Here is a 25,486-nt window from a genome sequence, read left to right as displayed (position 1 = left end):
ATGTGTGTTTCGAAGTTTAATATCCGCGGGAAGACTCGGGATCATTTGACATCATCATGTACAAAGTACAGATACAAACATGTAGAAATCTATACCTTAAGAGGGTTTATTTTCAAAATTTTCATTAGCAACTTGGAGACTTTTGTTTCTATCTTGGAATTTTTATTAAGTTCCAACTTAATGGCACCTTTAGTATGACAAAGGACGCTCGTGTTAGAGTTTCTAGAGCCAAAGCCCAACCAAATCTGTTTGGATTTGTGGCATTTACACAATATGCTTCTGACAACGTGTTTCGAGGTCACGTATACAGTTATCCACGTGATCACCGAACGAACCGGTCACTCGAGAAGTTTAGGGCCCAACGAATCGAATGCCGATTATCGCTGATGTAGAGCCAGAAACAGAACCGGCGAATTATTCGAATTTCGTAACGACGAAGATTCCTGAAAGTAACTGGAGGTCGGTGGAGCGTATTCTTGTGAAAATCGTTAGAAGGAAGAAAAGCTCGAAATGTCCCATCTCTTTTCTTCATTATTCACCCCCAAGGTGTGGGGATAAAGAACAGAAAGGAAGAGTCCCATCTCCTTTCTTGGGTTGGAGAAATGAAGCAGCAACAAATTGACAAAAAGCTAGGAACATGATGAGCTTAGCTAGTTAGGGTTTATCCTGATAAGCCTCCTCCTAGGGCACATGAGCACCCTCTCTCTCTCTCTCTCTCTCTCTCTCTCTCTCTCTCTCTCTCTCTCTCTCTCTCTCTCTCTCTCTCTCTCTAGACACAGGCCAAAGTCACAAAGACAAGAACCCATCTGGTCAGGGCCAGATGGGAGAGAAAGGAAAGAGAGGTATTGGATTCTGGAGAAAGTAGAAAAAAAAGAAGAAGAAAGATTGAAAAGAATAGAAAAAAGAAGGAAGAAATCAAAGGGGGCACTAGGGAATCTTGGGTTGCACAAAAAGGAGGGACCACACCTGTCCATCTTTTCTGTGATTGGGTCATAGGGAATATGTTATACGGTCAAAGTAAGGTCAAAAAGGACATTGGGGGTCAGGCTTAAAGAAAAGGAACTATGATCCCCCCAATTTTTCCTTTCTCTTTTCCTTTTTATCTCTCTCTTTTTTCCTTTTTTGGGTGGTGGACCACTTCCACCCATATGGACACCTCCCTCTCATCTCAACTGGATAATACAAAATTTAATTTGGAATTTGGTAAGTACAAAATTTTAAATAGAAAGACCAAAAAAAAAAAAAAAAATAGAGAGAGAAGAAGAAGAAGAAGAAGGGGAGTACGAGCTAGAGTGGGGGCCCTACTCCTACCTCAGGACAGTATGCCAAAGCCCAATTGAGATGCTGTTTTCGATTGTACTCGGGTTTGTGTAGGAAAAGCAGATTCCTTCCTATTCTACCTTGATCTTCTGTTGGGGGCTAGAACACTGACCGACGGTAAAAGCACCCGCTCCATGTATTATTCTCTCCGATACTCGGATTTTCAGGAATTCCTTTCTCTTGGCCTTTTTGGTCGAGAAATTGAGAGGGGGAGAGAGAGAGAGAGAGAGAGAGAGAGAGAGAGAGCAAGCTTCGAGCCATTCTCGGATGTTTAAAGCCGAGTCCTTCGCGTCATTATTGTAACCAAAGTTGTTTTTTATTCACCAATCTCGGGAGCTTGTGAAGCTCCTTCTCCCCTTGGAGTCAGTGTTTGTGGCGGATCGATATGCCGATCGGTTTCGAAGTGATGGTGCCATGCACTCTGAAAAGTATTTCGTGCACGCTCGATCGTTCATCCGTGTCGTGTCCATTCACGCGGGGAAGTTCTGTCTGGTTTTCCTCCCGGTGATTTTGGGCGTCGCTTATGGCTAAAGTTATGTCGCTCTTAGTAAGCCCCGGAAGGTTTCAATCGAGATCAAAATGTTTGTTCTCCGAGGCTACGTTTGGTAGCCAAAAGAAAAGCCGAGAAGGTTTGTCATCCTATCCAGGGTTTTGCTGTTGTCTAAGACAGGATAAAGGCCTAATGTAAGAAAGATATAACTCGGGTGTCCTACGTTGATGCTGTCAAATCTATTTCTCGAAAAGACCACTCCTCTTCTTCTCTTTTTCTATCTCCTCCATAACTCTAGTTCATGTTGAAGCTTCACAGCTCCTTTATAATTCTTTAGTTCACATCACAACTTCACAAAGAGCTGCGAGAGAGCCGAAACAATATACTTTTCGAAATACCAAAGGTGAATGATCATGATATCTCTCTCTTTTATCGGATCTAACATTCTCTGTCTGATCCATTTCATTGATGATGTGCAGCTTGTTTACATTTCTTGTCATAGTTGGTACTAGGGCCTTGGGATGTTGTAACAAACTCGTTTGTTGCTTCTCGAGCAAAAAAAATATATATGAACAGCAAATGAGCTTTCAATCTTCTATCTTTCTTGCTCAATTTGCTAATTTTATGAACAAATTTTAAAGAGAGGGGAATATATTTTCCTCTATATTTTTCTCCAATTGATATCCTTTCTTGCATTTTGACCAGTAACGTTTCTTTTAATAACTAATGAGAGCGGTGTATTTTTCCGTGAGCAACATATAAGGAAGGCATATTTATTGCGATTCCTCCCAAATAATGGAAAAGATACAATATGAAAATATTTGGCTTTATTTTTGCGATTTACCAGACAGTGAATAGGATATAAGAAAATTCTTGAATTTCATGTGCTATCACATCTAGTTGTGACCTAATTAGAAATTTGGACGACAGAACGCAACTTAAATGTCAAAAGTCAAAGATGCGGGGTTAATGATTTCTTGTACATGCTGAACCGAACTCCAATAAGTTATGTGGAAAACCTAAGTTTCAAGTTCATGTCATGTAGCAAGGTAACATCCGTTAGAATTTGTCGCATAATCACAATGTAGTAAAGCATAGCGAAAAAGAGAAAATTGAGACACGAGATTTTATCTTGGTTCATCCTTAAATTAGGGCTACATCCAAGAGAGAATTCCACTATAATTAGCACATAGCATCTCTCGTTATATCACTCAATTACAAACAAAAAATAGTATGTATATATATATACCTAAACTACCAATGAAAAAAAATGGGATTAAATCGTAAAAGCTTTCTGATGTCCAAGGGGCGTTGCCTCCTTGAGACCCCTGCCGGAGCGACTCTCCCGAACCACCCACATGCTTTCCTGTCATTGGGGAGTATGAATCACACCCCAACAACATCAACCTCCTCCCCTTCAAAATTCACAACCCCCTTCTTTTTCCATTGGAAATAAACATCTTTCTTCAACGAAATAGCCATTGTAATTCAAGGTTTCATGTATGTCTCCACCAAATCTTCATTCGGCTACTTCCAATCCTCTCCGAATTGGCCCACCAAGGGGTAGATAGACCGGTGTTTGTTTGCTTCAATTAATGTATGGACCTTATTAACAAGTGCATCCGCAAAGCTTGTTCAATTTCAACATATAAAAAGTTCGTGATTTTCAATGCATTGGGTGTTCAATGGACCGGAAATTAAAACATTTCTTTATTACTTATGCCGATGAGGAGGCACTCATCAACGAGGCCCTTATAATATTTAGTGTGCCTTTCATCGCTTCAAGTAAAGTCAACATGGAAAAAGTTTCAACAAGCAAACATCAACAACGTCACTTAGATTTAGAATGGCTGGTTTGGGAAATGTTTGAGTGCTTTTGGAAGATCACAAGTATTCGCATTGTCCTGGAAAATCATCAAGCGTGCAAAATTCATGTTGCCAAGAGCACCGGCATAAAACTCAAAACCACTCGAATTCGCATCTTCTATAGCTCTAACAAAATTTCACCGGGGAAATTTCACTTTGGATTGAGCAAACATCTTGGAAGGGTTCTATTTTTACGGTTCGGTTCGGTTTCTAAAACACCAAGTCAATCGTTGCCGCAATCTTGACTTGGGTCCCTCAATCCAACTGGGCTACGGGTCCGTCGATCTCGGAAAAGTACAATCACCAATAGGGGCCAATGATCTATTTGATGGAACATTAGTCACTTTATAATACATAAGTTTAAGTTTTCCTTTTCTTGCCATTGTTTTTGAGGTATTCCCGTGTTCGCAACCGACCAAAGTGAATTGGTCTCTCTAGAACTTCGTAGAGCGTTTGTTTCGCGAAAAATGAATGATTTGAAAAATATTTTTGAAAAAAGAAATCTTTTGTGTTGCCTACAGAAATGAGGCAGTGGAAGTGATAACACAAAAAGCTTTCCAAAGAAATATACTAAAATTGATAGAATAATTCGTGTCGATTACATAGAATGGACGTCCTTTATATAGATATGACTCATTTGGAAACTAGGGTAACATAAAACGAGATAATATTAATCTAATCTAATCAAATCAAACCGGAATTCAAATTGAATATTGCGATTATCTACATTTCAATGTTTCCTAAAATAGAAAAATTACCGGAAAACCTATCTAAACGATTCTGAAATACGAAAAAACGACGTATGTGTGTATTGATCGGAAGGCCGTTTCGCATCAGCTGACCAAATTTGAACGTAATCCGAGCTCACCCGACCGATCAATGAATTAGCGACGGAATCGCCCTGATTTCTACCGATCACGCTTCTCTAAGAAATCACACACCAAATGTTCTACATCAAGAAATGAGTAAATGAAAAATATTTTTATCATTTACGAAAGTATATAAACATAGATTGTTGCTGATAACGAAAATATTTTTCATTGACTAATTATTTTAAGTAATACAAATAATTACTTTTAGAAAAATTTATTCTAAATATTTTTTTTTTTGCGAAAAAAAATAGAACCTTAATCTCAAAATTGCAATTGTGAATACCTCAAACGCACATTCAAGCTTTTTCATGGACCGAGCCTCATCGCATGATACACCGCGCAAGCGAAAGGTGTGTCTATGTTGTTGATTTCTAATATGATATATCAAATATGTGGTCATTTAGGCTCCGTTTATTTGGTATAAAATGTGGCGTTTTGGAAAAATATTTTTCAAGAAATCCTTTTTCAGGAAAATGGCAATATTTTTTGGTGTTTGGTTTAAACCTAAAAATGAGCTAAAAAATATTTTTCGTCATTTAGTATGGAGAATTCGATTTATTTTTTTTTATGATTTTTGTAATTTAAAAAAAAATCCTTTTTTAATAATGTATTATTGTTGATTTTTTAATATTATTTTATTTTATTTTTTAATTTCTACCTCTACAAGTTGCCGGCCACAAGTGAGGTGCTAGTGAGGCTCGAGCCTCATTCACGACTAGGTTGAGCTTGCTCAACCCTTGACCTCACCAAATATGGCAAGGCTTGTCCCTTGCCTCATGGTCGACGACCGGTAAAAAAAGAAGAAAGAAAATAAAAATTTAAGAAAAATAAAAATCAATAGTAGTATTAAAATATTTTGAGAATTATTATTAAAAATAGTTAAAAAAAAAAAAAAAATGTGAATGAGTGGAGGGAAGAAAGATGAGGAAAACGTTTTTCTCTTTTCAAAAAGAGAAAAATATTTTCCCCACTTTTGATGATGTTTTCTTGATGGGTGAAAATTGTTTTCCTTGACTAGCTTATTTTTCTTGAACCAAATGCCAAAAAATCTAAAAAACATTTTCCTAAATGTTGTATTATGCGAAACAAACATAGCCTTAAATACTTCATATGTAACTAACATTCTATCGTCTCAACACATTCAAAATTTTGTAACTATATAGCATTCATTTAAGGGTATGTTTATTTGGCGGATAAGTTCATGATAAAAGAAAATGATTTCCTAAGAATTCATTTTCACAAGAAAATGGCAAATTTTTATTTGTTTGATGGTACGGTGAAAAGTGTAATCCAAAACGTTGAACACAAACAAGGTGAAAAAGTTGCCTAGCGCTTGTAGCAAGAGACTTGTCATGTTTGGGAAAATAATATCCTCTATCCATAATCGGAAATACATTTTCTTAATTTTAGCGTGGACGTTTTCTTTGGTTATAAATGTTTTTCTTCACTCGGTATTTTTGAACCATGGGTATGTCATCGACAAGTCCGTCTATTGAGTAATTGAATATGATGATGTTTTGATTTTCAAATGCATTGATTGACTCCAACAAGGTAGCATATTTGAAACTACTCTCATTCTTAATTGGTTATTTAGTAAGGGCTCCCACAATACCTAGGGTGTGCATGGTCTCATTCTGTCCGATTCCGATTATTAGGAACAAAAAGAGATGAGAATTGCATTTGATAATGCAAATAAATTTGATTCTGATTAGAGAATCATAATCAATTTTAGAGAATCCCGAATAATTTGGGACGGCTAAAATCTAATCCTTGAAATACAATATGGTTCTATTAGAAAGAATTAAATTACAAAATCTCATACACTCACTTTTAAATTAAAAAAACACGCTTGTTTCAAGTTTGTTCAACTTCAATAATGAAGGATGTAAATGTCTTAAAACACAAAAAATTTAGTAAGTTTCCAAAAACATAATAAGCTTATATTGGTCTAACCGTTTGACACGCATAGAGATATATAAATTTGGGACAAAATTTCAGATAAAAACTTTTAATCGGTGAAGACATGTACTAATAGTGATGTTGTTCACTAAACGGATTCCACATGATAACATATATATAGAATACAAAATATATGATTACTCATTGAAATGAAGTAAACACGCACTGAACAATAAGAAATTGTTACCACTATATTAAATGAACCGATTGAATTATTTCTTATCAAGGAGGATAATTTACATGCTATGCGTACACTCACCACACAATGCATTGTTGAAAAATACCATAATAAATAGGATAAAATCAGTCATTCATAACATTGAGGAGCTGTCAATCGAATTTCAAGAATATACGGCCTAAAAATGGAAATGGCTCGAGAAATGAACATCTAAAACAAATGAAAGCTTCATTTTTTTAATTGTATATATGTAAAAATTAGTATTCAATATTATGGGTGAAATTTTGTTCAAAGAACTACATAGTTATTTGACTTAAATGAAAAAAACTTAGGAAGAGAAACAGTATTTTGAAACATAAATTTGTGCAGTTATTAAACGCGTTTCCATTATAAGGTAGAAATTTTGGGACCGGACCAACCCCGATCTCTAAGGATCGGACTAACGTGAATATAAAAAATCCCATTTTAATCAAAATCGGTCTTTCGAACAGGTGGTTACCGGGCTAAGTTCTCCCACTAACAATACCCGTTAGAAGTTTCAAACATTATTAAGGAAAAATTTTTAAAAAAGGGTCTCAAAGCGGCTTCATTTTCTCAAATAATGGCTTAAAGTTGATTTTATTTCAAATAAAGGCCTAAAGTGCTATCTTTTTCTCAAATAAGGGCTTGAAATGGATATTATTTCAAATAAGGGCTTGAATTGATCTCATTAATCTCAAAAAATGGCCTACTTATAGATTAGTAGGGACATTCTTGTCATTTACTATTTTTTTTATTTTTTTCTTTCTTCTATTTTTTTTTTGGTTTTTTCCTTTTTTCTATTAACATCCCCCATGTGTTTGCTTTTTTTTGTCTCTTTTATTTTTTTCATTTTTAATTTAATTCAATTAAAAGTTAGGAAAAATTTTATATTTTGATGAAAATGCCCTTCTCTTGATCTATCGGAATACTTAGCTGGTAGGCCGGCGAGGTTAGGCCCCTATTTGAAACAGTCATGGCTATTTTGGGTCTTTGTTTAAGATAATGAGGGCATTTCAGATTTTTATTTGAAAAAATAAAAACACTTGAAAACTTTATTTGAAAATTTTCCTATTAATAACCATGATAAACTAATCTCTTCAAGAGAAAAGTAATATAGATACTCACAAACTAATATATTTATTTTTGTAAAGAATGAATGATTTAAAAAATACTTTTTAAAAATAATTGCACCAATCTCTTCAAGAGAAAAGTAAAACGGGAACTCACAAACCTACATATTTTTTTTCAAAAAAACCAATGATCTCAAAAAAAATTTCATAAAATGATTGTATGCAACTATGCATCACTTTATAAATCGGGAAAATATTTAAGAAAAATATTTTTTCACCTTTTATGATTAAGAAATATGTTTTCTTAACTTCAAAAAATTAGCGCAAGGACACTCGTTAATAAGAATCGTAATATCCGAATATTACCAACTAGCTTATGACCCCAAAAAAAAAAAAAATTTGCCTCTAGGAAACATTCAAATTTTTTACCCTCGACGACGTTGCCAACCCCACCGGCGCCACCGCCAAAACGTGCGGGCACTTAACCGAGCAACTAAGCTACTCTGCCACGTATCACGACATCATTGGAGAGCATGCGAACCGGAGAGGAGAATCCCCGTCCCGGACCGCTCGAAAACCAATAGCCTCCTTACGCGTGGCGAGACTAGATATGCCGAGAACAGTGAATCCTCTCCCGTTTGCTTCTAGTCCACTCGCTCTCTGAGCCACAAGGAAGAGCTCGCTCGCTCGCTCCGTCGCTCGAGTCCGCCATTGCCCCGATGTCTTCCCGTTTCGCCGACCGGTGAATTATCACAACGCGTTCACAGCATCGGGAATCAGTCATAATCATACCCAACCATCGCCACCAGATGGCGACGACGGCGGTCGCTCTGTCGCCGCCGCCGTCCATGCCCGTCTCCGCGATCAGCTTCAACTCTCGCACGCTCGCGGTGACGGCGTCGGCTGGAACGAACCGGAACCGAGTCCGAGCGTTCGGGGATTTCAGCCATTTCGCCGACGCGATCAAGAAGGACGCGAGTTTCCTGAAGAAGAGGATCGGTAGAGGCATCGAATGGGCGAATGAGGCGTTCCGCATTCCGTTGGTCGCCAAAACCCTCGACGATGTGCTGTGGCTTAGGGTTTTGGAGAATCCCGACGCTCCTCCTGTCGAGGATTGTCCTTGGCCTCGACCTTGCTATCAGGGTAACCCTTCCCTGAATTTGTTGTCCGCTTGTCTTTACATGGAGTGTGCTTCGATAAATATGATGCTTCCTTCAACACTAACATGTCGTTGTCCGTGCTAATTAGAGTGCATTTTCCTTTTTCGAAGACCACTCGAGGGAACACTGGCAGAACCTGCTCTTGTTTAAAATCTCCAAAAATTATCGGCCTCAGTGTGGCCATATATCAACTGAAACGGTTTCTGTTACCGTAGGCATATTAACAAAGATGTCTTGTTTAAAGTTCGCTCTTTTAGTCTCATATTCTGTCGCTGTCTTGTTCCATAGTTTGGTGCCAATAGTCAACTAGTGAGAACTGGAGGCTCCAACGACGACCTGGCTTTTTCCCTTTCTTTACTCCTGACGGCTGGAGTGGGGATTAGGGAGGATATTGACCGCACAATGAAAGTTCAGGGCATTATTTTAAACCATCTCAGCCCTCTATAACATTGATTAATGTCACGTTTGACAGAACTCTCTGGGTTGGACTTGCTCATGGCTGATCTCAGAGCTTTGGAGGCATACATTGCTTATTTTTACTGTCTATCAAGGGTCTGGTCAAAGCCACTTCCTGAAGTCTATAATGCGGAAGATGTCGCTTATTATTTCAGTTGTAGACCTCATCTTGTGGCCCTTCGACTCCTTGAGGTAGGCAGCTAAGTTCCTCATATTTGATTAACACATTCTAGTGGGAGTATTATGCTGGATTGGGTCGTTGTTTACTTGGTCTTCTGCATGTTGGATGAGATTCTTCTTTTTCGGTTAAAAAATTCTTTGTCTGACAGTATTAACTTGCTCACACTACAAACATAGGTCTTCTCCTCCTTCGCATCTGCCACTGTCAAAATTCGAGCATCAGGAATTGGCAGTTTCTTAAGATTGAATTCAGATAAGGACACTGATAGCAACATTTCCCAGTACAATTTTGGGTTGATGTTGAAAGAAACAATGTTAAATCTGGGGCCCACTTTCATCAAAGGTAAATTTTTTTGGGATCGTTCTAAGCAATGAGTGTCTCACACTCGCATCTTAAATATGCTTGCTGAATGACATTCTGGCTATTCATAATGCTTTTAGAATCATATACTCGGCAATTTATTTTGCCATGCAGTCACAAGATTGTTTATATGCTAGTTATGTCCCTTTGCTTGCTGCTGCAGTCGGACAGTCACTTTCCACGAGGCCAGATATTATCGGTTCTGAAATTTCAAAGGTTAGCTGAAGGCCTCTGTAAAATGGAGAGGCTTGATTATAATCTGAAATAGTGTTTGGTAGCTGCAAGATGATCCTGTTTTACATTTTGTGTCAATCATGCTCTTACTGCTCGTGCATAGTCCTCCAAGATGACTTGGTTGAGTATGATCTCACCCAAATCGCTCAATATATCCTTATGAGCAGGGATTGGTAACTTGATCTTCACAGTCAGGAAAAGAAAGTCCTTTAGATGAAATTAGTTTGTATGTTGAGCAGTATTCTTTTGGACTGCACGTTGATAAAACAGCATGCAGTTATAAAGTATTGAGGGAATCTTCGTTTTCTTCAAATAATGCTATGATTGCAGGCACTGTCTGAGCTGCATGAGCAGATACCTCCTTTTCCCAGGACTCTGGCCATGCAAATCATTGAGGAAGAGTTTGGCTCTCCTGTCCAATCAGTCTTCAGTTACATTTCTGAGGATCCTGTTGCCGCTGCATCATTTGGTCAGGTGCCTCTGCACTAAATTGTAGTTCATTGCCGATGATCCGTCATTAGTAATTCAATATTTCACAATTGCAGTGTTTTGCGTTTCATATTGTCCTGTTGTAGGTTAAAATATGAAATTTTGCTGTTTCCATGGCGTGGAAACTGGCATTTATTGCAGGTCTATCGTGGAAAGACTCTTGATGGACTTGATGTGGCTATAAAAGTTCAACGTCCTAATTTACGACAAGTGGTTGTGCGAGATATCTACCTTCTCCGTCTAGGGGTTAGAAGCAAGCTATTTCTTCTTTGTGTTATTTTCTTCTCAGGTTTCTAATTAGTTAATTTGTTTGGACTTTTTTCGACCAAAAAAAAAATTTGTTTGAATTTTCAGCTGGGGCTAGTGCAAAAGATAGCTAAGAGAAGAAGTGACCTCCGACTGTATGCTGATGAGCTTGGGAGGGGTTTAGTGGGAGAATTGGATTACACCCTGGAGGCATCAAATGCTACAGAATTTTCGGTACCAGTTATATCTTGAATTATTCTTTTCATTTTCATTTATCGAATCATAAATTTGGAGTTCATAATACTTGTCAAATTTAACCACCACTACAACTCACCATTCTTTGTTCTACGATGCACCTTCAAAGTAAATTTGTTCATTTATCTGAACTTTTAGACAGTGCTCAGTGACTGAGCACCGTTCATCTAACTTGGACAATCAGCATCCTTCTGCAAACTGAGAAAGTTTCGATAACTGACGCTATCTAGAAAAGCACAGAGGAGCTAGCAAAATGTCAATAGTTAGACCCTTATTTTAGCAAAATGACTGGTTGTTATCCATAGGTCCTTATTTTGGCAGCGTGACTGACACCAATTTGCTCTCTGTCAGTTAGAAGATGTGCAAATGCTCTTGCTACTTAGTGACTCTTGGTTGTAATACAGGAAACTCATTCCCCCTTTACTTTTATGCGTGTTCCAAAAGTATTGAAACATCTTACTCGGAAGAGGGTTTTGACAATGGAGTGGATGGTTGGTGAGAGCCCGACTGACCTACTTGAAGTTTCTACTTCAAATGCTGTGGTCGGTGGCTATGTTTACTCTGAGAAGCAAATATTTGATGCAAAGAGACGCCTTCTTGATTTGGTAAGTTGAGTTTGTAAATGATTACTTGATATTGGCTATTGTTTTTTTCTTTCAAGTGCTAGGCTATGCAGTTTAGCAATCCTTTTACTCAAAAACAGGTGACCTCTCGTTTCGAAAGAGGCTCAAATGCATCATGTTTTAAATTTCTGCATTTCTCAAGCAAATGGTGATGGATACTTCTTCATGGCACATTTCAGGTTAGCAAAGGGGTCGAGTCAACATTAGTTCAGCTCCTTGAAACAGGATTGCTGCATGCAGATCCACATCCTGGTAACTTGCGCTACACATCAACAGGACAAATAGGGTATTTCATCTTGTACTGAACATTAGATGTTATCATGGTTGTGCGGTTCAAATCTAGTTATAACAGTAATATCATGCCATATCTGCTGGTGATTGTGTGGCAGGTTTCTAGATTTTGGTTTGATTTGTCGAATGGAAAGGAGACATCAACTCGCAATGCTTGCGTCCATAGTACACATAGTAAATGAGGATTGGGCATCCCTTATTCAGGCATTGACTGAAATGGATGTCGTAAGGCCCGGAACTAATCTACGGCGTGTTACCATGGTATAGATCTCTCCTTTCCAGCAACTTTGCTATACTATTGCTGGGAGATCGAGAACTAGTCCATGAAACTGTATGACAGTATTTGTAGCATTGTGTCAGAAGCCTTGGAAGAAATAAACTCAAATTGGCTAATTGTGAGAATGCTTTGATGATTCTGATGTTGATGCATGATCATTCAGGATTTGGAAGATGCATTGGGAGAAGTGGAGTTTAGAGATGGAATTCCTGATGTCAAGTTCAGTCGCGTAAGGACATTTTGACCTAGTTTTTTTATTGTTGGTCAACTCTGTTTAGCTAGGAGCCTAGCGTACAGCAGTATTATATTCAATGCGGTTGACTTCCAATCAGTGGAAACTTGAAAACTTATTAAAACAAGGTCTTTCCTTTTACTTTTAGTTACTAAAGGACTAAAACTGACTTCATCTTTTAAGGTTCTTGGAAAAATATGGTCCATTGCCATCAAGTACCATTTCCGCATGCCACCATACTACACTTTGGTCCTACGTTCTCTTGCATCTTTGGAAGGTAAAAGTTAGGCTCTTCTCATTAGAGTGTCTCTTTGTATTATAATATCAGGGGGATTGTTCATGGGTCATGCTGAACTGAAGAAGACCAGAATAAACTAGAATATAGCAGAAATTAAGTATAGTACTATTAACCATACTGAAAAGTGTCCTTCTTTGGAGGGGAGTGTAATGATTATATTTCTCATCGGCAACACAGGAAAAGAACAAAAAGTTAAAATTGCTTTATTAGAACCAGCAGCAAAGAAAAGAGGCATTTTTAGAGCATTCTTGGATTGAGCTATCTGATCAAGTCTCTCTCAATGAGCCTTTCATAAAACTTTAGATCAAAACAAAACGAACGCGTATGGGGTACACAAAGTTTACAAGTCTGAGATTATTCAATTTTGCAATAAGATGTTTTTGATTGATCAATATGCATTCACAGTATTTTTTATTTTCACGATGGTTACCAGAATATCTACCTAATGAATGCAAAATTTTACTAAGTTCTCTCTGAATATGATTGTGATGAATAAAGGAGACTCTATGGTTATTCCACGGGATCATCTCTATCGTAACATCAACATTCCTTGGAAAGTCCTAAATTGACTATATTATGTCCTTGTGGATCTTTTATTATGTCTTCAATGGAAACCAGATGCAAATATTAGGTAAAAGATACTTGAGTATGAAAGACTACTTTGCTGGCCATTGGTTATATATCCTCTTAAGATGCAGTAAGGACTGCATGAGAAATTCCTGGAAGATCTCTGCCTATTAAAATATGAACTATGCAAGTTTTGGATCTTGAAGATTGTCCTTAACCTTTTTTCAGAGAAGACAGCTTGTTCTATTTATGTTTCTTCTTCCACATATTCTTTCAGGTTTGGCAGTAGCAGCTGATCCAAATTTTAAGACTTTTCAGGCTGCATATCCATATGTTGTCAGGAAGCTCTTGACTGAAAATACAGCAGCGACAAAGAAAATTCTTCATTCGGTAGGAAAACTCTCCCGAAAAAAAGCACCTTCTGTTCAAGTCCTAAAATGTGCTGCCACATTCTGCATTGTCATACATAATGTACTTGATACTTGATGAACAATTATGGATCCGGAAGTAACTTCTCTGATGTGCTTTCTGGGTCTTGAGGCCCATCTTTACTTAATGAGTTTCTGTTGCTGATGACAATTATTTTAGAAGTTTTTGTTCTGAATGTGCAAATATCACGGAAGAAATAGCTTTGGAACATTGAGATCAAGTGTTTCTGCTTGTCTCTCCGTGAGCAATGTGACTTCTGATGATGTTTTTTAAGATGACATTTTACTTATTGACTAGGTGGTTTTCACCAAGAAAAAGGAGTTCCGGTGGGAAAGGCTCTCTTTGTTTTTAAAAGTGGGGGTTACTAGGTATTCAATCTTTCTCATAGACTGATTGTCTTTTTTCTGTCACTTATCCTTCTCTGATATTTAAAGAGGGGATTACTAGTTTTGTCATTTCGTGTTCAACATCATCTGTTGTCCGACAGCTTTCCTACAGTCAGAAAATTGTGTAGAAGTTTATCCATTGTTAGATATTCACGAGACATGAGAATACCTCAAAGTCAGTTTCTAACCCCTTTTTAGAATAATTACAAATCTTCGTCACCAAGCTTCTTATGTTGGTCATGTTTCTCTGCAGAAAAAGCATGCAAGGTATAATAGCCTCAAATGATGACACTTCACCTGATATTACCCCAAACAGAGCCACCAGCATTTTTGATGTTGCGAATTTGGTCTTAAGACTTCTGCCATCTAAACAGGGCACTGTTCTTAGAAGACTCTTAATGACTGCAGTAAGTGCATCTGAGCTGGACCTTTTTATCTGCCTTTAGAGTGTTCTGTATCTGTTTTTCAGTGGTTAGAGAAATGCATGATGCTTCATCTGCATCTGATGGCTCTGAAAAATGTAATCGGTTTAATGCTACTAACAGGGATAAACTCATATAGAGCTCATGGTGGTTAATGGGAACCATAAATTGGCATTGCCTCCGGACAATTTTATATGCAGATAACATCTCCGGGTCTTACTCTCATTATTCGCATTATGCAAGCAGGATGGAGCTTCTTTGATCCGGGCAATGGTTTCAAAGGAGGGAGGATTCTTCCGGCAGCAACTGTGCGGGATAATTGTGGATATACTATACCAGTGGATGCTTGGAGCTATTGGAAGCAGCACTCGAGTAGCTCAATACAGCTCCCAGGTGAAGTTGGCAAGCGGGACAAGTGACTGTGAACTAGGTCCACCTTCCAGAAGTTCCATGTCCACCTACGATTATCAATCCATCTTTAAAGATAGACGGCTCAGAGTCATCTTCTCGAAGGCACTTCGCTCTGCACAGAGTGATCCAGTGCTGATGCTGAGATTCTGCTGGTCTTCACTGGTTATCTTCATGACAGCTTCGGTTTTGGCTTGTCATCAAGTGGTGGTGAATCTCTCTGAAGCCTATCTCGGCCCTATGCCATTTGCTCCCAAGCGATTCGCAATCAGCACATGAGATTCCTAACTGGTAACGTCGGAATAAGTGGCCACCAACTCCAAGTTGGGGGCAGATTTCGCAAGATTCTTGGTAGGTACATATGGGGAGGGCGAGCATCATCTAAGAAGCCTGACTGACATGCAGTTTCTTTTTGCTCTTTGAGTTATCTACATAGAGCTATCGGTTATTTACCTACCACTCGACCCAAACCTCAGTTGCATGCTGTGGTTGGAGCCGGGAAGTGATCAGGATGGAGGGTGGTCAATCTTGCATTGAGAGAGGTGTGTAGAATCAAATGAATCATGTAGAGAGTAGAGTACATGTGTAGTATACGGAAAGCTTTAACAGTTTATACAGCAAACTTCGGTTGTGTGAGCTGTGTAGGACACGAGAGAATTGATATATCCTCTTGGGAGCGATTGCTTATTTTGGATACGAGTACCTCTGACTCTGAGGCTGAGACATTGTAATTAAGTCGTAAGAGAAGCTGGAGCATTGGAAAAATTGCTGAGCGAGTGCAAACATGTGGAACCATCATATCGAAAATCAGTCGTGTGGGTTTCGCATTTGACTTAGGCCTTACTCTCTCCCTTTTAAAGTACGAATCATAGTTTTATTTAAACCTGAACGCCCAAAATTGCCATAAACTTTTCCGTTTGCTCTCAAAGTAACCTTTTTGATTTTGGCGGCAGAACTCAAAACTAGCTTCTTAGTGCCTTTTGCCGCTGTATCTGTCGTTAGAGGGGTGTAACTACAGACAGGCAGTTCGCGAGCCGATCATTCGTTCACTAGAACCATTGATGGACAGAGGTTCTTGATCTAAGCTTGATCAATACTTAAAGCTTTGAGCATCGTACTTCTGAATATCCGCAAATCAGGAAAACAGGGAAAAATGAACTAAACTCAGAATTAAACTCCACCAATGCATTGCGCTCTGCAAACCGAACAGCTATGCTGCCAAAATCCTGCGATCGGTGGGCTCTCCTACTCTGTCGTCCCCAGTCCCCTCTCACTCCCCCCTCAAATTGGATCATTTTGCGGTATCTGCAGTGCGTATTCATGCTTGATTGACGTGATCTGAGGAAGATCTCGTCCTGTTCGGTGCTTTGCTGGATTCTGGCACGAAGCTTCTGAGTGGTTTTTTAACGAGGTGGTAGTTGTACATGGGTATACACAGAAATATTTAAACGTCTGTGCCCAGAATGGCACAATCTAATACTAACACCTGGTTTACGTAAGAATGTCTGTAGCGGTAGTGTAATAATGCACTTAAAGAGTACATTATTTATGTGATTGTGGACTTCACTAAAGCTTGCATATTGGTCTCTCCGCACTAGTGTATTCTTCTAACTGAAGAGGCAAGGCATGCACTAGATGCATCCAGACTTCATAGCAAACTGGCAGATTGCATTCATGGATAGTGCATACAGTATATTTTGTTTGCCTAACAGAAAAATCATCAAGGCTGATTCTATCAGAGTTCCTGAATGCGGGCAAGTACCTTTGTTCAGAGATTGAGGAGGTCGGGCACTGAAAGAAATGCTTGCAGTAGAGAGGTTGGTTGAGGCACGCGTAGCAAGAACCACGAAGAGATGCCATGCGGAATGGTTGATTACTCGTGACAATCTGAATGTCAGGTAACTGCCTCAAAAACATGTTACATTACGATTGCAGTCGAGTCATTCTTGGTTCATGCTACCTTGGACCATCATCTTGATGGCACCGCAAATCAATTCATGTTTTCCCAGGCCTTTGGTTGAGAAACTTCTCCTCATCTCTGCATTGCTTGTACTTTGATTGATCTATACATAGATATAACGAATGTCACTACGAAAGCCACGAAGGATTCTATTTTCCTGTCCTGTCTTCTATCCTTTGCTGAAAGAGTTTGAGTTTTCTTATACAAGTGAAGAAGCACAAAATATTCCCCCTCTATTTGCGCCTTTGGCAGTACGAAAGCCGTACTTTAAGTTGCCAAAATGGAGCGAGAGTCAGCTTACTCGATCTAAATCATTTAAACTAATACACAGAGGATAGAAATCTAGACGCATTCTCCGGTGCACGTCAAAATCTGATGCTTGACACAGAAGAATACTCCCAAAGTCGTACCATATTTTTCCTTGACAGAATCAGTATAGAAACTACATATGCATAATCCATGTATTCTTACAGAATGATTGGCCCTGGCCAAATCCACTTAGGCTATTGTTTGAACATCCTTTTATAGAAGCTCTCAAGTACTGCTTGTGTACAAACCTCTAAGTAAGATGCATGGCAGCGAACTATCAATCAACACCACTAATATTGCTTCTGAAATGAGAAATCAGATAGTGTTATGTCGATTTCATGTTGATTACTCATCAAGTTTGGTTGTCCGGTCGATCCCTCTTGTCCTGTGGTTTCCAAATGCCTGCTCCAGGGCATGTCACCAACTTCCTGGTTCTGTGGGGACTGCAAGCCGATAACTGCCCACTGCTCGTTTTCGGCATCGGATTTCCTTGGAGAATTGCGAGCACTCTCGAGGCTCCTCTGTTGGTATTGGTGCAGGAGATGGATCGGCGACGAGCCATGCTCTGGAGTTGCTGGCGCACTCGCAGAGGGTGTTGAGATACCCGAGTGTTGGCTGTGCTTGACATGCTTCCTCGCCCTGTGGTGCCAGTGCTTTAGTGCTGTCGCCACGTGATCGTGGAAGATGGTGGGTTTCATGGTGGATCCCATCTGCAAAACGGAAGAGAAGTGTTATCTCCATGATCAACCAAGAAGAGGCTGCCTTTATTCTTAAGGGAAAACAATCACTACTGTGACACTCACTGCATTATCAGAGTGAAATGATCAAGTAAGCCACAAGTACTAACCTGGGTCACTATGGCGTAGAGTGGCAAAGTCACATAACTGCACACGATTTGTATGATGACCCTGGAGAATTGAGGTATATGCTTTATGTTAGAAGCTTGTTTGGAGGAAAGTTTGGTGGAAACAGACATTCACCATAAAATCTGACCATCCAGTTAATAGAAATCCTTTGAAAAATCGAAACTACACATGTTGGGATGGATGGATCGATGGCATTTTAAATCTTCATTAGTTGCCGCATTCCAGAACCCTATCTGTGTCTTTACTGAATGAGACTCACCCCATTGAAATTCTGATGATGATGGCCTCGAGTTTGTGGTGGAAGCAATTCCGCAAGGTGAATTGCCACTGAAAGCATAATTAGTGGAATAGTTAGCAAGACTATTTTAGCTGCATGACGCGTAGATACAATATGGAAGTTAGCTGACATCTTAGACAAGTCTCGCTAGGTGAAACTTTGATCATTGGAGATTTTACGAGTTTATTTTCAGTAGCGTGCACCGGATGTCCGAACGAGAAGGCATCATCAAAGGCTATTTAGACATTTGTCTTCTTCCCAAACAAAACCAAGAATGTGGCTTCCCTCTATTGAGAAGCATGTTCAGTGATCAGGCGATGGTTAAACTAGGGGAAAGTGCTCGCTGAACCGAAATACTCACGGTGCTCCAGGCGAAGAAAGCAAGTTGAAAAGCATTCTGCAGAGAAAATGACAGAATAACTTGTAAGCACAAAACGTGATCTGAGATGATAATATACAGGATTTTCCAGTACCTCAGTATGTCTAGTTTAATTTCATGTGTCTTCATATTCTCTGTTCTAGTTCAGAAGAAAATTAAGTTCTACTTTTCTCATCTCGTCTTACAGGACAATCCAAGGAGCTTATTCTGTGCTCCTTTCTATTTCAGTTTTCGAAGTTGGCGTGAGCTAAACATGTTCTTAACAAAAACTGATGCTTGAAAGTAGCAACATGAAGGAAAGTACCTGAAACAGGACAAAGTGAATTAAAAAGAGGATGAAGTGCGGCCGACCAAACCAGAAAAGCTCGTCGCCTGGCTGAACCACAGGTGTTCCCTTAACCACATCCCCTCTCTCTTGAATTCTTAGTCCCATCTTTGTGATAATAACTTGTAGCTTGGCTCCTATCATCAGGATTATCTGCAGAAGTCAATTTATCTTTGTCAATCTCATGTCGGGTATTTACTCAGAACTTGTGAACCAACTTATACGGATGAAGTAAAATATGTCATAGATCAGTACTTACTATCAAAGAAATGAATGGAAACCACAGGTAAGAGTGCCACCCTGAAGTTGTAGAGAAAGGAACGATCTTTAGTCATCAAAAGATAGATGGAGCAATTCCAATGTTAATTCTAAATTACCGATATCAACATATAAGAGAAAGCTTTTCATTTCATCTTAGCCCAAGTAGAGACAGATTTCATCTGTTTATGCTAAAGCTGGCTTATGAAAAGTTCTTTGACATGTTATGAGCAATGCTTGATGGTAAGATTTTTGGTTGTACTGTGTGAGTCTGACTGTGTATTGCTTTCCCAATGACACATTTGGACCTTAAAATGACCACTGGATCTGCATATCCGTTTTTTGCTTATTGGTGAACTTGCTGATATAGTGATCTCCTATGGTTTGATGCAAGTATCATCTTCTGCAAAAATTTTCTTGTAGCGATTGGTCATACGTTCGAAGCTGAACTTACCATGTGCATTGGACAGCAGGAACAACACTGCAGTGAACCATATAGTAGGACTGCAAATGCAAAGTTAGAATTTTTAGTTGCATTATCGGTCGGATACGATATAATGACAATAAACTTTGGCGGGGTCGAAAGAATGAACCTTATCCCAACAACCACTTTGAAATCCTCTTCGAGCGACCTGCGAATGTACTTCTGGAAGTCGAACCTGGTTTCATTTTCAGGTGCTAAATGCGCCTGCAAATACAGATGATCGACAGATGAAACTAGCTTTTGACTATCTTGAAAGGGACAATTGAATTATCAATTGGGGTGATGCTTACGATGATAAAGCCATGTCTCAGTGCCATGTAGTCAACCTTCGTGACTGATCCAAAGAATTGTCTGAAGAAGCACACCTGGTGCAAAAACAAGGAAACCCATTTGAGATAGATAAATGATTACGTGACGAGTTGCATTTATATCAACATAAAAGTTCAAAGCCGTGCTTTTTCACATGGTTATAGCCATGACGGAGAAATGATCACAGTCAGAGAAAATTGATAAAGTCTAAGATTGACTCACAATCCAAAGGGAAATTGGTGAACGGCTCCAAAAGCTCAAGTGTCTTCTCCCAAATGATGTCTCACTTGCAAACCTAAACCTCTGTGGATCTGCAACACAGCACCATTTTTGAATACTGATTTCTACTCCACAAAGCGGCTCTAAGTCGCCGTGCCGTATAACTGACTGCATAACTACATAGTGCGACCAGTGGACTGAGTCGACCCAAAAATGATTGAGTGAACAATGACTTGAGCCGATTACCTGTCGGAATGACAACCTGATATTTGTGCATTTATATCCATGTAATTGCTTGATAATAACTGAAGGAATTGCATATTACAAATCTTGGACGTGTAATATTTTAGAAAGATAAGCAAATCAGATATTAGAAGTTGTCATGCCAAGTGATAGCTCAGTAAATGCTGGTCCGCCAAAAAAAATATCTACTAAAGATACCCACACCCTTACGGCAATCAAGAGTCGAAGATGACACTGACCATGGACCAAAAAAAATATCTACTGAAGATACCCACACCCTTACGACAATCAAGAGTCGAAGATGACACTGACCATGAGCGAATTGGTGTTCAGGTGTCTTTGTCTCATTTTCCCACACTTTCCACTTCCTCATCTGCAAAGCAGTTGATCTGTCACAGAGAGAGAGAGAGAGAGAGAGAGAACGAGGGGGAGAAAGAGAGGCATTACCTTGATGGTGCCGAGAGCCAAAGTTGTGATGCAGTAGAGCACATGGAAAATGGCTAATACAAAGATGAATATGTGCAGCTGGTGTATTCCGTATGCTGTCACAAACGCGACCTTCCCCTGCAACAACGAAGCCACCTTCTTGTCAGTTATTGAGCATTGAGATTCAGAAAGGAGAAACTGGAAGAGCTAGCTTGCCTTTTCCGAGCACTTGTCGTATCCCTTAGTGGCCAAACTCCGGCGAGCGACGGTCCCGACGCCGGAAAAGTCAAGGAGCCTCCGTCCTTTGCTAGAACTCACGTCGCTAACCTTGTCCTCACTGCAAGGAAGCCACGAGGACGCAACGCTCTTTGAAATGCAGAAGCCCGAAATGGGATCTTGGAACACCGTCAGGAGCAAGGATATGAACCCCAGCAGCATGAGCTCTGCACGTTAATTCCGCAAGACGTTCGGTCTCATGCTCTAGACATACATGTCTCAGTGTGCTTAAGCTTTTGGATTGAGTTTTTTGCTTATAAGTTGTTAGTACTCGGATCACTAATCGATTTCAATGATATTTAACTTATTGAGCACCGCGCGTTTTCAGATTGAACAAGTTTCGGCAGAATAACGAAAGTACCAGAGAGAGAAGATCATGTATGTACCATTTTTAACCACTTCAAGGGCTTCAAAAAGGGCTGGCCTGCGTTTTTTTGTTAACCACTGCAGCATGAGAGCGCAACGCACACTTAGTTAATCTTTACGACGCAGACAAACATATGAAGAAAGAAAGAAATATTTCTACTTTGTACATGTTACGTAGATGTAAGCGGGTACCTTGCCCAAGAGGTGAATGACATGTTCGATGAAGATGGAGATGGCGAGCAAGACGAAGCACACGACCGCCACACTCCATGTCGACGTCTTCTCCAATGTCCGCTCGTACTCTGGGACCGGCTTTTTCGACATTCTCTCTCTCTCTCCGGTGAAGATGATGATGATGATGATCAAGAAATAGTGTCAGACAAAAGCAAATATTAATTCCCAGAAGAGCTTGATGAGTTCTCTTCTCCTCTTCTTCCCGAGATGAGTTTGGAGCTCTTGACTAGCGTCTGTGCTCTTTGAAGAGAGAATTATGTTTACAACTTATATACGTTACTAGTGTGATACATTCCTATATATATATATAGAGAGAGAGAGAGAGAGAGAGAATCCATTTTACGTACTCGAGTCGACATGCCTCTTCTTGGGAAGAGGCGATCATTCAGAGCTTTGACTCTTCCAACTGGGCAATGAATCCAGAGACTGGTCCAACACAAACTTGCGCGATAGAGAGAGAACGCGCGGGTGTTTGGCACTTTGACTTCATTCCAAGAACGGAAGCCTTAAATAATAATCTACGTGACTTCATAAAATATCCGCCAGAAAAAAGAAAACTAATCTGATTAGAGACTTGGCCCCAACGAGATGTTTATTTGTTAGATTTAGATTAGATAAGTCAAGGGACGATTAAGCTGCTAATCTCATCGGTTTGACCGTGGAAGAATCCCAGTGTGCCCCGTGGTTTCCTTTCTTACTATCTTGTCCTATGTTCAAATTTTTTGATACTTCTGACTTTAAGGTAGTTGTTTAATGGTTTCGATTCTTGTCCTTTGTTACGTACATATGTTATCTTCTGACACGGATTTGGTGCGATTGTCTCAGATTCCCCTTTTCAAATTAAGAATCCTCCCTCCTTTTTAACCCCGACGGCCGCTCAATTATTTGGCCCATCTCCTTTGCGTCTATCGCCTGATAAGATGCTGTGAGCATTCGTGTTGTTAATGCTCTAATTACGGGTGACCGATTAAACTTAAAAATAAAGCTTGTGAGCATTCGTGGTGTTAATGCTCTAATTACGGGTGACTCGTCTCCTTTGCGTCCATCGCATTGACAAGATGTTGTCTCGTGGAGGTTGAAGCGGTCCGCTGGGGGACAATTTGACTGGACCAAATGTCGAAAATTCGAGTGAAAGAAGGAGGAGAAAGAAAGTTCGGACAAGAAGAAGCGATCAATCACTTGGAAAATGTCTTGGAACGTCCCACGACCGGCGGCAAGAGAAGAGCATAATACGTGACCAATGGTGGAAAGAACCAGAGTTTGCTTCTGATGTGATGAAGTTGACGGCCTCCTCCAATGCATCGTCTAGTTGAAGCATAACGGAAGTTGGAGTACGTTGGGCCTCCTATTTATTACAATTTGACTCCATCCGATGCCTTCATTCGTTAGGGTGAGGCGAAATTTCAACTTAGGGCCTAAGTGCCTTTTATTTTCTCAAATAAGGGCCTAAGAGTCTCAAATGTCATAATTGTTTCAAAAAATTACCTAATTGAAGGGTATTTTCGTCTTTTTATTTTTTAAATTATTTTTTTCCTATTTTTCTCTTTTTCTTTGTTTTTTTTTTCTTCTTTCCCTGCCCTTTCCTCCCCAGCGTCTTCTGCAACCATTTGACGGCCTTCCTGGCAGAGTACAGTGGGCGATCGGAGCCATCGTCGATCGCGAGAATGGCGGCGAGGATGCCCCCGATGCCGATCTACGCGAGGACGTCGAAGAAGTCGTGACGGAGGGGTGGAGGTCGCCGGTCCTGATGGGGATCTGGTCCTCGAGGCGGACGAGGGCAGCACTGGCGACAATGCAAGTGGTCCCGCAACGCCTTTGATGCAGAGGAGGCGAGTGCGCTTGGCAGCCTCGCAGTGGGACAACCATTTCTACTCGAGTTTGGTGAAGATCTCCCTTGCTCAGCTCCATTTGGCTTCTCTCTCTGGGTCACTACTGATTCATAATGGTTTCTCTATCGCCCAATAGCCAACGCGAGAGAGTTAGGGTTTTGACGAATTGGGTTCAAATTGAGGATTTGCAGAGAGGTAGATGCTTCAATGAAAAAGATGCATAGCGCCCCTACCCTCGCCGTATTTGGCGAGGGTCGCTCGACGCCGGCCTGGGTGAGGGTTGTCCTCACTAGTGCTTGAAACGATTTGAGCAATGTAGACCCTTATTTGAAATAATGTTCATTTCATATCTTTATTTGAGAAAGTGAAGAAACTTTAAGTCTTGATTTGAAATTTTCCCTCATGAGGAGCATGTAAATTAGTGAGCCCTTAAGATCTTTGTAGGAATAAAACACAGGTGACCAAAATATAAGCATACCCTGAAAAAATGCGTCCGAGAAGAAAGATTTAGCATAGAATTCTGTGTTCCATGGGGCTGTCCGGTACACGGGTCGTCATATGTTGTGCATCGGGGAAAATTATTAAATTAAATTTTGAGGAGCTAGTTAAATGGTCAAGTGCTTGATTCGTAACCCTTTCAAACCACTACTCCACCCTCTTATACTAGCCCTTCGGGGGCCAAACTCGGTCGCCCTGCGGTGCGGAACCTGGCTCGATGCAAGCGGAAGGGACGGTTTGCGTTTATTAACGAGGACCGTGTTATAAGCAATAAATAGAGGAAGCTGGCAATCCCAGTGTCCTCTCTACTAATTCCAGGACTGTGGATAAAAAACCAATTCGACATTCGCAGGAACCAGTGGAAGGAGTCGTCGTCGAAAGCGATAGCAGCCGGGAACCAATCCCGACATGGCCGGATTGTAGGGTTAGAAATGTGAAGAAGAAGGTGATGTTAGTATTTTCCTCCTCGTGAAGTTGATTTTGGCTCGCATGTCCGAACCCAGATCAAAGCTCTTTCCTCTTGTAACTGTTTCCCTTTAGCCAATTTGCAGTTGATCTTATTTGACCCGTTGGCTTGAGTCGGCCAAGCAAGGGAAGACCCCAAACGTACGTTGCAGAAGGGACAAACAACTGATACATCCCAATGATGTCGCATCACTAGCCGACTTTTCTCGCTTACCTGTCTAAACTATCTAGATTTTCTTAACGCGACTTGACGGATTCCGGTCCATTCGGTTGGACACGTCGCTTCGTGCCCGAAATTCGATGGCGGCTCCTTCGGGTGATTTTGCTGGTATGGCTCGTGGCGACAGCCTTTCGAAGGTGTCGCTAGGTTTTACGTTACTTCAACATCAACACAAATTGTTGGAGTACACGACTTGTTAGCTTCCGAGAGTACTATTACCACGTGTTGAAATTATCTTATATCGATTTTGAAAGGGGCTGATGATCTATCAATAAATATAAGGAAAAGTCTCACCTTTAAGCTAGTGTTTGAAGTTAAAAAAGCTCAAGAACACGTGACTTTCTAAAAGTATTTGAAACTTATCCAAAGCTCCTCTTTAGAACACCCCAAGAAACTCAAATCAGGGGGTGGAGCAAAAATTTTACGGCATTAACTAGGATTTCTAATATCTCT

At 40.1% G+C, this 25,486-nt stretch overlaps 2 protein-coding genes across 7 annotated transcripts; one reads left to right on the top strand and one right to left on the bottom strand.

The window, feature by feature from the left end:
• The first annotated feature begins 8,433 nt into the window (after window positions 1–8,433).
• LOC115751157 (uncharacterized protein slr1919) lies at window positions 8,434–16,087 on the top strand. 5 transcript variants are annotated; one of them, XM_030688911.2, is made up of 16 exons: window positions 8,435–8,919; window positions 9,409–9,584; window positions 9,750–9,915; window positions 10,097–10,149; window positions 10,498–10,641; window positions 10,798–10,902; window positions 11,011–11,136; window positions 11,562–11,762; window positions 11,960–12,066; window positions 12,170–12,332; window positions 12,512–12,577; window positions 12,764–12,857; window positions 13,723–13,835; window positions 14,172–14,242; window positions 14,514–14,667; window positions 14,929–16,087. In XM_030688911.2, exons 1-16 carry the CDS (start codon window positions 8,586–8,588, stop codon window positions 15,367–15,369), a joined length of 2,514 nt encoding a protein of 837 aa, XP_030544771.2. In that variant the 5' UTR covers window positions 8,435–8,585; the 3' UTR covers window positions 15,370–16,087. The 5 variants fall into 5 exon arrangements, 3 of the variants coding, with proteins under 3 accessions (XP_030544787.2, XP_030544771.2, XP_048134549.1); XR_007198324.1 differs by lacking the exon at window positions 14,172–14,242 and having other exon boundaries at window positions 8,434–8,919; window positions 14,929–15,061; XM_048278592.1 differs by lacking the exon at window positions 11,562–11,762.
• Window positions 16,088–17,445: 1,358 nt separating this feature from the next.
• On the bottom strand, window positions 17,446–22,285 carry LOC115751177 (MLO-like protein 2). 2 transcript variants are annotated; one of them, XM_030688939.2, is made up of 15 exons: window positions 21,980–22,285; window positions 21,808–21,865; window positions 21,362–21,588; window positions 21,167–21,283; window positions 21,032–21,092; window positions 20,480–20,568; window positions 20,239–20,313; window positions 20,058–20,152; window positions 19,919–19,968; window positions 19,466–19,506; window positions 19,186–19,359; window positions 18,864–18,899; window positions 18,485–18,552; window positions 18,207–18,267; window positions 17,446–18,069 (listed from the first exon to the last, which is right to left on the bottom strand). In XM_030688939.2, exons 1-15 carry the CDS (start codon window positions 22,109–22,111, stop codon window positions 17,650–17,652), a joined length of 1,704 nt encoding a protein of 567 aa, XP_030544799.2. In that variant the 5' UTR covers window positions 22,112–22,285; the 3' UTR covers window positions 17,446–17,649. The 2 variants fall into 2 exon arrangements, with proteins under 2 accessions (XP_030544799.2, XP_048134550.1); XM_048278593.1 differs by having other exon boundaries at window positions 21,362–21,625; window positions 21,980–22,039.
• Between the last annotated feature and the right edge of the window lie 3,201 nt (window positions 22,286–25,486).

Source organism: Rhodamnia argentea, chromosome 5, assembly GCF_020921035.1.
Source record: "Rhodamnia argentea isolate NSW1041297 chromosome 5, ASM2092103v1, whole genome shotgun sequence".
In the NCBI taxonomy this organism is placed as follows: Eukaryota; Viridiplantae; Streptophyta; class Magnoliopsida; order Myrtales; family Myrtaceae; genus Rhodamnia; species Rhodamnia argentea.
Note: the sequence above shows the minus strand (reverse complement) of the source record. Positions and strands in the feature narration are given on the sequence as shown.